The 13,476-nt window shown below is 44.1% G+C and overlaps 1 protein-coding gene across 1 annotated transcript in view; it reads left to right on the plus strand.

Annotated features, from left to right (window-relative positions):
* rbpjb (recombination signal binding protein for immunoglobulin kappa J region b) overlaps positions 1 to 13,476 on the plus strand; it is a 37,398-nt gene that overhangs the window by 16,885 nt on the left and 7,037 nt on the right. The window contains exons 2-6 of the mRNA XM_035519694.1: positions 3,180 to 3,218; positions 7,910 to 8,005; positions 9,866 to 10,031; positions 11,112 to 11,286; positions 13,184 to 13,321. Coding sequence (XP_035375587.1) covers positions 3,180 to 3,218; positions 7,910 to 8,005; positions 9,866 to 10,031; positions 11,112 to 11,286; positions 13,184 to 13,321 — 614 coding nt within the window. The remainder of the gene's footprint in view (positions 1 to 3,179; positions 3,219 to 7,909; positions 8,006 to 9,865; positions 10,032 to 11,111; positions 11,287 to 13,183; positions 13,322 to 13,476) is intronic.

Genomic DNA, 13,476 nt, shown 5'->3' on the forward strand with positions numbered 1-13,476 from the left:
TTGAAACGCAGTAATAAATAATAAAGTAATACGGCAATAAATAATAAAGTAATAATGTATCTGGCGGCAGGGGGCGCTTACGCGAAAACTACAATTGTATATGAAAATATGGACATAATTACAGCTTCAGGATAGCTGTACAACTTCAGGATAGTTTTAGGATGCAACTACAGTTTGAGGACTGAACACTTAGTTGAGTTGTTGCTTTCTCACTTGTTAGAATAATGATTGTGGTATTAGACTTTTTCGTTTTCAACCAGGTGCCATGCTATGATTCACCCAGTAGTGGCCTTTCAAATGTGATTTTTAGTTAAAGTCCTTTTTGTTAAACTTGTGTTGGACAGATATGATTGATCTGGGCAGCATATTCTAACATTCCAATTTATGCACACCTAATGTACACCTGTTACTTTTTAAGCGTTCTCAGATATGTTCTCATTTACTCTTCTAAGGCTGGGTTCTCATTTAGGTTTGCCTGCCCTTGTGCATCTGCAGCAACTTATGTTTTAAAAATACCATTAACATTAAACCTAAGTGGAATGAAAGTTTGATAGTGACAGTAATGATGGAGTGGCAGAGTCAAGATCCAGAGAAAGGCTGGGGGGTGTCGGTCAACCGCGTAGCCTCAGATGGACCTCTCACTGTGGACTACACAGCAGTGGGCCTGGGCTGCCTGGAAGAGGCTGGAATCCATTATCCACCCAAACATCAACGTTACACTGTGGGAACCTTATTGATCTCCAGCTCTATAATTATTCTACTTACACACCCTCTCTTGCTTTCTCTGTCTTTTTCTCTCTTGCTGTTTCAGTCTTTCTCTTCTGCCTCCTGTTTTATTCTCTTCTCTTCTCTTCTCTTCTGCCTCCTGTTTTATCCTTCTCGCGATCTTCCCATTTCCCCACCCAATCGCCTCTTTGTCCCTCTCTTATCTTCTCCCTTGTTCTCCTCCATAAGTGCCTGAAACCCCCCCCCCCCACACACACACACCATCCTTAGCCTCCATTTCATGTCTTTTCCAGTGTCTCATGTTGTCTGCTTTCTGTTTTCCTCTATGAAGGACATTTAAGTTGTTTATATGAAATTCTAATTTTCATATGACAATAACATTGGTGGTGTTCAAAGCCTAGCAGCATAAATTTGCTAATAGCAGTGTTAATACATGTACTAAGGATCCTAAGTTCTAGCTAAATCATCCAGCAGTCAACTGTTATAGCTTGTGCATTCAGTAAAAGATTATTTGGTTATCTCTCATTTGGCAAGTTAGTAAGCGGTATTGTATGTTTAGATTACTTGACGCTTTAACCACTCCCGATCTTTACCCGTTTTGCTGTTGGTATTCCGCACTACGGCAGCTGCCCTTACCCCGTTGGCCTGTGGCCAGCCGTGATGTCATGGAAGGGCCGGCGTGACTGCCTTGGAGATCCTGCCCCAACTCCCTGTGGTCCCTGAGCTGGTAGATCCAGCCATTGATTTTTCTCTCCTCTTCTATTTAAAACCCTCTGCAGCTTCCCCTGTCTCCAGACTGCCACCTTGCAGGGCTCAAGTTTGCTGTCAGTTCAGCTGGAGCCCTGGGGGACTGGGTGGGGGGGGGGTGTTGAGGTGGGTGCCCCCCTGTATGGGCAGTTACATGTAGCTAACTTGCCTCAGTACTAATAAACCCAATTCAGTATGCTGACAGAGGCTCTTTACAGAAGTGTGAAAGCACATTTCTGCCTAAATGTAATGATGGCTGAAAATGCTCTCCATGTGGTGTTGGTCCCAGTCCAGCTAGTACAAACTACACCATGGGCATGTTATAATCTTTAGCTGATTGGACCACTGACCAGTTGAGGCAGTGCTGTGTTGTCTTTGTAATATCCAGATTTCAAAGGCCTATCTCACTGACCAGACTATGTCAATCACTGCTGTCACAGCTTCACACCGAAATCAATGAATTGAACACAAAGGACATTCACTGCTAAATATGAACTTTTGGAGGCTTTGTGCCATAGTTAAAACCAGCTCTGTTAGGATACCACAGCTCAGGCACAGAGCCACACTGGCCTGAGTAAACTTGGGACATGGTACAAGAGGATGATGTCATGATTGATCTCGTGATATGACTAAACTGCTGACAGACTTTAGTTGCAACCTTAGAGGAAAACCATACATTTTCCTACAAGTTTTTGTACATTGATGATCTGTGATTCCTTTAAACAGATGACTAAATCACAGAAAGAGGCTCCTTTTTTAATCTGGGTCAAAGTTGGCCGTCATGAAATATAGCGACTGTACAGAATAAAACTGACTCAGTTGGGGCTTTCTGTGCCTTGTTTTCACATAAGCCCATGTCTGTTCACTGTTTCTCAGTATGATAGTAAGAAGTTACCCTTCCAGTATACTGGGTACTGTAAGATGAATCCATGAATAGAAACCTGTTAAGATATTTCTCATCTTATCTGAGTATTACTGGATATTACTTTGTAGATGAATTGAGTAGTAATCCTTCATAGCCAAGCACTGAGCTCTTTCTCCAGACCCTTAAATTGTCTGAGATTCTTTGCCCAAGATTCACAGGGCCCAATCTCAAAGCTTTATATCACTGTGAGTTCATTTTCTCTCAGACGTATCACCCAAACTCTGAGATTCACTCTCACAGTGTGATTTTGTGTTTTTCTATGCTACTGACATCTTCATGCAAAGATGCAAAGTTGTCAACTTATCGCTTATTGAGGTTGAAGGTTGGCCAGGTTTAGTTTGGTGCAGAATCATGGGGAGCGAGGAGAGGTTTGCGGTGCTGCTGTTTGCGGAAGACTACCGGAAAGACAAAACAGTCCCAGCCACCTGTTGGTGTTTGTACACATGGTCATGTGACCAAATTGTCCCAAGGTTGCTATAGCAGCTGCAGGCCTTTGTATGTCTTTGCCAATCATGTTGACATTTGAGGGCAAGAGTATGTCAGTAACCATGAATTATGGCAGACAAACAATTTTGGTTTGTTTGTGCAATGTGGGTGTGTACCTGTGCCCCTCTGTAGAAATGCACTCCGCAAAAATAATCCGCAGGACTCAGGCGGTTTCGCAGGTGTTTTCTGTGCACAAAATTGCACAATGTTTATGTTGTGGTTAGAAGTCACTGAGCTTTGCTAAAGAGCTTCTCTCATGTGCTGTCTCTTTCTCTCTCCTACCCTCTCGTTACAGGAAGTTTGGGGAGCGCCCTCAACCACAGCGCCTGACGAGGTAAGCAGACCATCGTCATCTGATAACAAACAAACACAAACAAAGAGGCAAATAGTCTAATGAGTGCAATGGAGCACCAAATGGCTTAAGCTTTGAAGCATTTTGTGTGTCAACATAAGGAAACAGTACCTACAGGTATTACATGTATTGCCATAGTCTTATGGGATGGATTTTTGTGGTATGTATTTCTTTAAAAGATTTCATACTGGTCACTGGATGCTTGGCGAATAATATGTCTGTGTTGTGGCTATGGCTATGGTTTCTTTATAGCCGATCTGAAAATTAAAGTGCTTTTGGCTCAAGGCCCTAAGGCCTCCACTGGGGTTTGGTTGTGGGCTTTCAGGACAATACATTGCGCTCTCTCGTTCTCTCTCTCTCTCTCTCTCTCTCTCTCTCTCTCTCTCTCTCTTTCTTTCTCGCTCTCTCCATTTTTTTTCTCTTTTTCCATTCTCAGAGGGGAAATAAGAGGCTGAGCATTTTTTTTTTTCCAAAAGTGGAAGGAGCAGAGGAACCAAAGTGATTTTCATAGGCTTCCCGCGATGACTCCAGTGTTTGACTCTTGTTTGAGTCTCTGGAGTGGTGATACAAAGTGACTGAGATGGAAAATGACTCGGCTGGAAGAGACAAGAATCCAGACCTGATGGCCAATGACCGCTCAGCAACTTCCTCAAAGTGTGTCCACATTTGGAGTGCACACACAAACGGCAGCAGGAGCAGAGGGCACACTTCTTCCTGATTGCTCTCCCCTTAAAAAGTCTACCTCTGTGACTGAAGGGCACCAGAAGCAGAGTGCACACTCTTCATGATTACTTCCCCTTAGAAAGACACTTTCTGTGGCTTAGTTACCAAAGGCAGGGTGCCTGCTACTTCTCAACTTTTTGCCCTAGGCTTCTTCTCTTGCTCCTTGCTCACTTGGCCACAGCTGTGTGCTTGTTAGATAGGGGTAAGATGAGGACTGGGCCCAGTGTTGAAAGACTCCCAGATCCCACCTTTCAAGCCCCATCAGTTATTACTGACTTGGGGGAGACAGCAGAGCAGTATTCTGAAGGCTACGGTGCCAGCGGCCGGCACGTGTTAAACCTAAATGCGCTGGACAGTGTGATCAAGCTGGTTGTGACCATGGTGCCATCTATGTGTTTGTATGGCTGCATTTCATAACAGATTCTGTATAAGGGTGTAGTGCAAGATGGTGCAACACATATACCTCTTTTATGCATATCTAGCTGTAAAAGCCAAACAATCCCATTAACTTCCTCACTTGTCTCCTACCCTCTACTGCTGCCATTGTGGTCCTTCGCATCTCAGAATTGATTTCTGGGTGTGATGAAGCAATGATATCCAAAGCTATTCCTTGCTGCAGCAGATTAAGCACTCTGTAATGAATAGCAAGACGTGCTCGAACATTTCGCCAGTGAAATAGTCATCTGTCTTCACATAGACATCGACGTGCTGATAGTGAGTCAGTGGCAAAGCACTTTTGTTCTAATCCTGAAGGCTGGCGTTCTATGGTGCACATGCCTTTAAGTGTCCTTGTTAGTGCATCTGTAAGGGCATGCAGATCTGCTGTTGTGTGTTGGCATGTCACGGACTCTTACCGAAGTGCCCTTATGTGTCATATCCTTTTAGGAAACGTTTGACTCACAAAGGGCTCTTCTTCTGTCGTGAGTGGCTGTTTTCACGCATGGATCTGTACACACTCAAATGTCATGCTGGAACTTGTATTTATGTATTCCTTTTACCTTTTTAAATGAATTTGCCCAAATTGAGTGGGTTTGAAAATGATGGCTGTAGGAAGAGGTGGATTTGGAAAGCACCTGACCCGCTGTTCCTGGTCTGTGAGAGAGCAGCTAGCTGAGTGTTGGGCATGTGGTTTTTGTGTGAAGTGTACAAAATCACATGTTCCCAGGGCTTCCCCTTCACATGCGTACACGCATACGGGGGCCTGCGATGTGCCGACAGTACCCAAGGTGCAATGCGCCTCTCTTTCGTGGGGTCACGTGGTCACCAGTTGACTCTGAGACATGGCAGTAAGCTTTTGGCGGGACCTGGCAGGGACATTCCAAAGCTTTTCAGATGTCTGTTGGGAAAGTGTGCCACCGTGGCTGTCCACGATGCTCAATCGTGCACACGAGCGTGACACAATTTGCCATAATAAAAAGCCTGTACGGTTTTGGGCAACACACAACCTTGGTGAAGAGCAGCATTGTCATGCTTTAGGAATGTTGATTTAGAATTGTGCAGTGAAGAGCTCAGGTCCACACGGCATTAGTAGGCCACTTCTATGAAATGCAAACCAAAGGCTCCAGTCTTGGAGGGAGACCAAAGACAACTGCTGCAGTTTTTTGGAGTGGTTTCTGTGCGGCACCAAAAAACATTTGTGGTACACATCGTAAGGTGTGCATCAAAGAATCTTTCTCTTGTTAGTGAATGCTTCTCTCTCACTCTCTCTTTATCTGTCTCACCATCTGTCTATCTTTGTCTCTCTTTCTCTGTCTCTAGCGCTCTCTCTCTCACACACACGCATATGCACGTGCGTGTACGTATACACACACACACACACACACACACACACACACACACATATATCCCACTTGTGCACATGCAGGTCATACACCATATCAGACCTATCAAATGACATAGGCTGCAGAAGGATGACATCATCTTTTTTCTGCAGGAACTGGCCAGAGCTATGTACCTCTTGTGAGCCAGCATGGCATGCATCATGGTTCAATATTTGGTCCATTAGAGTGGATGTTATAAAGACACAACCATATTTTAATGTGTTTTATATTTCAAATCGTACATCCTTTGCTACACACATGAAAATCACAAAATCTTTTGTGACTGTGAGACTGTTAGCTGTGTTAGTTCTGCTCATCAGACTTTGGTGTGTGTTGGGGTGTAGCGTGCAGGTCTGCTGTGTACGCCTTGTGTTCTGTGTTTGCCCCAGGCCAGTCCGGTAAGGGTAACTCTTGTGCTGTGACTCCTGTGTCTCTCCATCCCACCACGCTCTCTCCTTCCCTATTCCATGTCTCAAGGGGCCCCATGCTTTCCATAACAAAGGACCATCTAACTCGAGCGTGCGAAGGACGTCTGTGTGGCACGGAGGAGTGTACCGTGTGTGTAGAGAGAGAGGCAGAGGGAAAGGGAGAGAGACAGACAGACCTGCTTTCACCATTACTATGTGTCCCTTCGAGTCCTCTGGCGTGTCAGGTGTCACTGACATCTGTGCAAATGGAGCGTTCGACGTGTGTGCTGCATGCTTGAGTGTTTTTAGCAGATTGTGCATCCTGTGCATCTTTCGTCTTCTGCAGACAATCAATAATTGTCCTTTTGGTTTCGTTTGAGCCCTATGTACAGATTGTGTTGTACTGCAGCAATGTTAAGTTGTTGTTTTTGTATTTAACTTGTATTCAGAGGGTTCATGTTAAGAGAGTTAAATGTGCTTATGTTTTTTATTTAACTGAAGTAATTGAAACACTGATCTTGCACCATTTGACCACGAAATCAGAATTCTTTGGTCATGAGCTAAGAGGTTTTATATTCTTCTTCCCTTAGTCTTACCTCTTGCACTCACACAGAGAGGCACACAAAGTTTCTGTCCTTTTGCCCCCTTCATTACCCCCCTGACACACACACACACACACACACACACACACACACACACACACAATTTTTCCTAAAGACCCCCCAGCTGTTGAGGTTAAGGGTCTTGGCTATGGTGTTCGAATGCTCTCTGCAAGCAATACATAGTTACGCTCACTAGAGAATTGGCTAATCAGAGCTGGGTCTGCATTTCCAGTCCAACTCTTGGAAACTGTGGCTATGAAGCCCATGTAGATTTTCAGCAAGCTTTCTTTTTAACCAGACATGCTGTCCTAGGACAGCAGAAGAGTCAACATATTTTACATGTTGCTGTACAGATGAATACTGGTAATTTAACTGTTTTTGCAGCAGTGTAGCACAGGAATGATAGGGCTGTATAATATAGGAAGACCAAGAGAATACTAATACTGTGATTGTATTGTTATACAACTGCAGTGGATCATATAAATGCCATGATTCATCAAAACACCCAAAGATTGCTTACCTGAAATGCCTTAGATAATTGAGGATGCTCACAGCTCACGATAAAACATTGTGATTTTATTACAGCGCTCCTTTACGTATTATAGCTTCCTGTTGTACTAGAAGGCTGTAAGGCCTATGTTTTCATGACAATCGGTGTACAATATATTGCAAAGCCTTGATTAGAAATACATTGATATGAAATGTATAAGATTGAATGAATAATTAAGGCAGTTAGGAAGTTTTACCACAAAATGTAAATATAAGTTGGGAATGTTTTTAACTTGAATACAGATTAAACAGGTCATACGTCTTCATACCTTGGAAAAAATTGGAGGTCATATTAGTTTGACCGTGCTGGAAATTCATGTGGGGAAACATGAAGAATTGTAATGACTTGAGCAACTTCCCCAAAAAAAGGAAAGGGTGGGGTGGGGTGGGGGGGGGAAGCGCATTTAATTTTCTTGTCCTGATTTAAGTATAGAAGTTCGTCTTTATTGTCAAATCCAGCCATGGCTGACCACCCAGTGGCTTGGACCCTCTCTCAAGGTTAGTCTTTCACGAAGAATCAACTAACTATTTGTCTGTTTTTCCTCTTCCTCTCTCTGTGTCTTGATCTCCAGAGAAGCGATGCGGAATTATCTGAAGGAGCGAGGAGACCAAACTGTTCTGATCCTACATGCTAAAGTTGCACAGAAGTCATACGGCAATGAAAAAAGGTAGCGCGCACCTGTGCTATGTCAGCCGGAGGGAGGTGGCACTGGGTTTCAGCGGGGATGTTTTGTGACGTGATTTTCGACCTCTTGCTCTCTCCCCGTGCCTCCCATGTGAGACATTGGAGGAAATGAGGTTTTTCTCTGCCCACAGGGAACTTTTGAAGAGAGGGAGAAGAAGGGATGAAAGTAAGAGGAGAGGAGAGAGAGGAGCAAGGGAGGGGAGGAGGAAGAAAGGAAACATTTTTTTGGGGGGGGGGTGTATCAGGGTTTTGCAAAGATTGATCAGGGAGGAGCCGAGGCCATGTATGGGGAACTTGTGCCGTGGTTACATCCTGGCTGGCTTCTGTTAGCTGGAAATACTTTCCCCCTTATGCTTGCACCACAAGTGTCGCACTGTTAATCCAAAACTCGCAGCCAGACGTAGGAAGCAGCTGAGTAGGGGAGAGAGCAGAAAGGAGACAGACCAAACTGTTAAAACCTCCTCGTAATATTAGCTGTGAAATGTTACCTGGTTCCATACAGAGGTGCTGACAGACATTGAAGAGCTAGTGAAGGCCACTGAATGTGTGGATGGGTTGGCATGACTGCATTTATATATTGTTCCTTTCCTTCTGTAACCTTTTAACCTGAAGTCTGTGTTAAAGTGCAAGATAGGAGGAAGTGAGCATGTGTCTGTATGTCTCTGTGTAGGTGTGTTGGTTTGTGGCGTGTCTGTGTGTGCGCATGTTTGTGGTGTGTCGCTGTGCATGTCTGTGTGTATGAGATCAGTGAGTATCAAATATTGAAGTTCTGATGTGTAATTCAGTCCTTTTGTCTTTTCTAAATGGAACGTTTCTTCAAACAAATGAAAAGTGTTTTCCAGTCGGTTCAGCAAGACCCCAGACACAGCTAGCTACTCCCTCTCCTCACACTGGCCTGGCCTTTCAGAAGCATTTTGCTAGTAGGATGTGAAACCAGACACCAACAGCATGCTAAAACAGCATAGAAGTCGATTCGTTTCCTTTTTTTTTCCCTTTTCTAAAATGTGTTCAAATAAACTCATCTGTCGTGACGCAGACATTGTTATGACTCATTAATGATTTGTTTGCTTCTTCTCTCGTTTGTATGTATGAGCAGGGTTTCAGACTGACTGCGTTTACTTGGACTATCTCTGCATTGTCTCTTCACCCCCCCCCCCTCTTTTTTAGATAATTTTTTCCCCTGTAACTCTGTACTGTTTACAAAGTGCTGAAGTGGTGTCATTAGGAGGCTGACACCAGAGTCCACACACACTTCCAGTCAAGGGACAGAACTGCACATGTGACATAGAACTACACTACCGTCTAAATTGTAACTTTAGACTACCAATTTCTGTGTGTTGAAGGTTTCTTTTCTTCATCTCAAGGTGTTTGTGTATATTCTTGATTGGTCAGTGTAGGATCTCTATTGATGCTATTCGATGGCTGAATGATTCATAATAGAATAGTTGTGTTTTGGAAGATCTTGAGTTTCATTATGGCATATTATGTTTTGTCAGTGTGAGCCACTGAACTTATTAAAAGTATCAGAGTGTATGCTGCCATCTACTGGACATTTGAAACAAATGGAACTGTTTTGAGTCACCCACACCAGCGTGTTTATGGTCAGGAGTTTTAAGTGATGAACATTATGCACTTTTTAAGTGCCTTTTTTCCCCTGTAGTTCACCCGTGCGTGCGTGTGTGTGTGCGCGTGTGTGTGCGCGTGTGTGTGCGCGTGTGTGTGCGCGTGTGTGTGCGCGTGTGTGTGCGCGTGTGTGTGCGCGTGTGTGTGCGCGTGTGTGTGCGCGTGTGCGTGTGTGTGTGTGTGTGTGCGCGTGTGTGCGTGTGTGTGTGTGTGTGTGTAGATTCTTTTGCCCTCCCCCGTGTGTTTATCTGATGGGCTGTGGTTGGAAGAAGAAGAGAGAACAGATGGAGAGAGATGGCTGCTCAGAGCAGGAGTCCCAGCCATGCGCCTTCATTGGCATTGGAAACAGTGACCAAGAGATGCAGCAACTCAATCTAGAGGGCAAGGTACAACACACACACGCTAATGTGACTAACGTAACAGAAGCTTGGATAAAAGGCCAAATGTCAGGCTTAAAAATGGCTTCTGCTACTGTGATAGCTGACATGTTTTCTTCAACATCTAACTGAATGTTTGAGGGGTGGGGGGAACCAGCAAATATGTAGGTAACCAATAGATCAGTCCTTATACAAACATGTCCTTTAAAGCTTGAGCTTGTTTTTATGGTGACTGCCTAATAAGATAAGATCACCACTGGCATGTTTCTTTGAAAAGTTTACTGTTACAGTTACATCTAGAATTGTATTATAAATGTTTCTGTGATTTATCTTGTTTTGTTGACATGTCATTTCTCTCAAGTCTTTATTTTAATTTGCATGTGTTATGTAACGTCTTATCGGGTCTAAAGAGCATTTTCGAGGATTTAAAAAGGCTCACGCAACTGTGTGCTCATGGTGCACTCTCTTAATCGTTTAAAATACCATCCAGCCAAGACTATGTGATTTCCACAAGTCTCGGCCTGCAGATTAACGATCAACTTTAACCATTTGCTTAGCCCCTCCTGGTGGGGAGGCTTCCACGGCTCCTGGGCAAACGCATACCCAGCAGCACACGTAGTGACTTGAAGCCAGTAGTTGAGCCGGGAGTAGGAGGTCTAAAGCTCTTGTCTCCTCCATTTCTCATCACCTTCTGACCACACCACCTCCACACTACAACAATTTTAGAGAAAGATTTTCATTGATTAAGGAATTAAAGCACATTGGAAGACAAAGAAAAGAGCCCCCTCCAGAACTCTATACAGCTGCATTTAACATATTATCAATCTCAGGACAATAAATGCCTCACACACATTCTTGACACACTGACAACCCTGGGGCTCAAACCATTCATGGATTCTTTGGCCTATTGGCTGATAGTAGAACAGATAACATGTAGTAGAAGTGATGTTGCCTTCAACATGCTTGGACTGCACAGACTGTGTAATGAGCAGTAGCCCTCTGAATAAAGCTACGGTGTATTCGTATATATTTGTGTATTAGTAGATAATACTATACATCAACACATAACCATGTCCTGTCCCTCCACAGAACTACTGCACGGCCAAAACTTTGTACATATCGGACTCAGACAAGCGCAAGCACTTCATGCTGTCGGTACGCATGCTGTACGGAAACAGCGCCAACATCGGAGTCTTCCTGAGCAAGCGCATCAAGGTCATCTCCAAGCCCTCCAAAAAGAAGCAGTCCCTCAAGAACGCTGACCGTGAGTGCTCAAAGCCTGCCTGGCATGACATGCCTGCGGCAACCTGCAGCTGTTGCCAGAAGCTTTGAGACGGGCACAGATGTTGGTTTTCACAAAGTTTGCTGGTTCATTTTTTTTTGGTGTCAATATGCATTAACTCTACATTGTTGTGAAGAGTGATCAGATGAATTGAAATTAATTGCAAAGTCATTCTTTGCTATGAAATTTCTTAATCACAAAATACTCATTTCAACTGCATTTCAGTCCTGCCATAAAATTACCTGCTAACATCATTTCAGTGATCTTCTCGTTAGCTCAGGAGAAAGTGTTAATGAGGACAAGGCAGCTGATATCACCCTGTCATGCAGATTGAATTAGAAGAGCAGACTTGCTTTAAGAGGGGGGTGGTGCTTGAAATCATTGCCACCTTCTGTTAACCATGGTCACCTCCCAAGGAAACGTGTGCAGTCATCATTGCTTTGCATCAAAAGGGCTTCACAGGAAAGGACATTGCTGCTTGTAAGATAAAATATAGGTGCTATCAGATCATCAGCAACTTCAAGGAGAGAGGGTCAGTTGCTGGAAAGAAGGATTCAGGGCGATTCAAGCCCAACAAGGGCCAGGACCGTCTCCTAAAGGATTCGGCTATGGGGTTGGGTCAGCACCAGTGCAGAGCTTGCTCAGGACTGGCAGCAGGCAGTGCATCTGCACACACAGCAAGACAAAGGCTTCTGGAGGATGGCCTGGTGTCAAGAAGGTCAGCAAATAAGCCGCTTCTCTCCAAGAACAACATCAAGGACAGACTGTCATTCTGCAGGAAGTACAGGGATTGGATTGCAGAGGACTGGGGTAGTTATTTTCTCTGATGAAGCCCCCTTCAGACTGTTTGGGACATTTGGACAAACGATTGTCCGTAGAGGAAAAGGTGAGCGTTACCATGAGTCCTGTGTCATGGCAGTGGTAGCTCAGTGGTTAAGGCACATGACTTGTAATCAGAAGGTTGCTGGTTCCACTGCCAAGTTGCCACTGTGGGGCCCCTGAGTAAGACCCTTAACCCTCAATTACTCAAGTTGTACGCAGTCATAATTGTAAGTCGCTTTGGATAAATGTGTCAGCTAAATGCCATAAATGTAAAATGTAAATGTGTCATGCCAACAGTAAAGCATATGGAGACTGTTCATGTGTGGGCTTGCTTATCATCCAATGGAGTGGGCTCTCACAGGGTGAACTGCAGACATCTTGAAAAAGAAGGGTCACACTGCATAAACTTGATGTATTTTTCAAGAAAAATTAAACCTTTAGATGAAATACTATATATAAGTGCGTGCGTGCGTGCGTGCGTGCGTGCGTGTGCGTGTGTGCGTGTGTGCGTGTGTGTGCGTGCGTGTGTGTGCGTGCGTGTGTGTACGTGCGTGTGTGTACTTCAGTATACCATAGAAACATCTGACAAAGATCTAAAAACAGAGAAGAAGCAAACTTTGTGAAAACCAAAATATGTGGCAGCCTCAGAATTTTACATGGATGATCTGTCTTATCTATGTTTAAAAGAGCAGTACAAGAGTAGAATATTTAATAGAGTAAATTTGAGAGTAAACTGTACATGTAGCAAGTTGATAAGACACCACTAGGGGGAGCCATAAGCAAGTTTAACTCCAGCGCTTCCTTGTTTAACAAGATCTGAGTGGTGGTTTGAGCTGTGTTTTTTCTTCATCTAATATAACTCCACTTTAAAGTAGGTATTCTCCCTCTCAAATATGCAGTTAATATTTTATGAAGTTTAGAAATGTCAAGCTAATCTTTTATGACTTCCTTGCTTCTCTCTCTCTCTCTCTCTCTCTCTCTCTCTCTCTCTCTCGCTCACTTTCTTTCTTTTTTCCTCCCTCTCTGTGTGTCTCTCTCTCTCTTTGGGTGTGTGTAGTATGTATAGCGTCAGGAACTAAAGTGGCACTGTTTAACAGACTGCGCTCCCAGACGGTCAGTACACGCTACCTACACGTGGAGGGAGGGAACTTTCATGCCAGCTCGCAACAGTGGGGGGCCTTCTATATTCACCTCTGTAAGTCTCGTTCTCTCTGCCTCTCTGTTACTGTCTCTCTCACACACACACACACACACACTCATTCTCTCGCTCTCTCTCTCTCTCTATCTCTATCTCTATCTCTCTCTGTTTCTCTGTCTGTCTCTCTCTCAAACTCGGGTGCACGCGCACAA

The sequence above is a fragment of the Electrophorus electricus genome, chromosome 19 (assembly GCF_013358815.1).
Source record: "Electrophorus electricus isolate fEleEle1 chromosome 19, fEleEle1.pri, whole genome shotgun sequence".
Classification (NCBI taxonomy): domain Eukaryota; kingdom Metazoa; phylum Chordata; class Actinopteri; order Gymnotiformes; family Gymnotidae; genus Electrophorus; species Electrophorus electricus.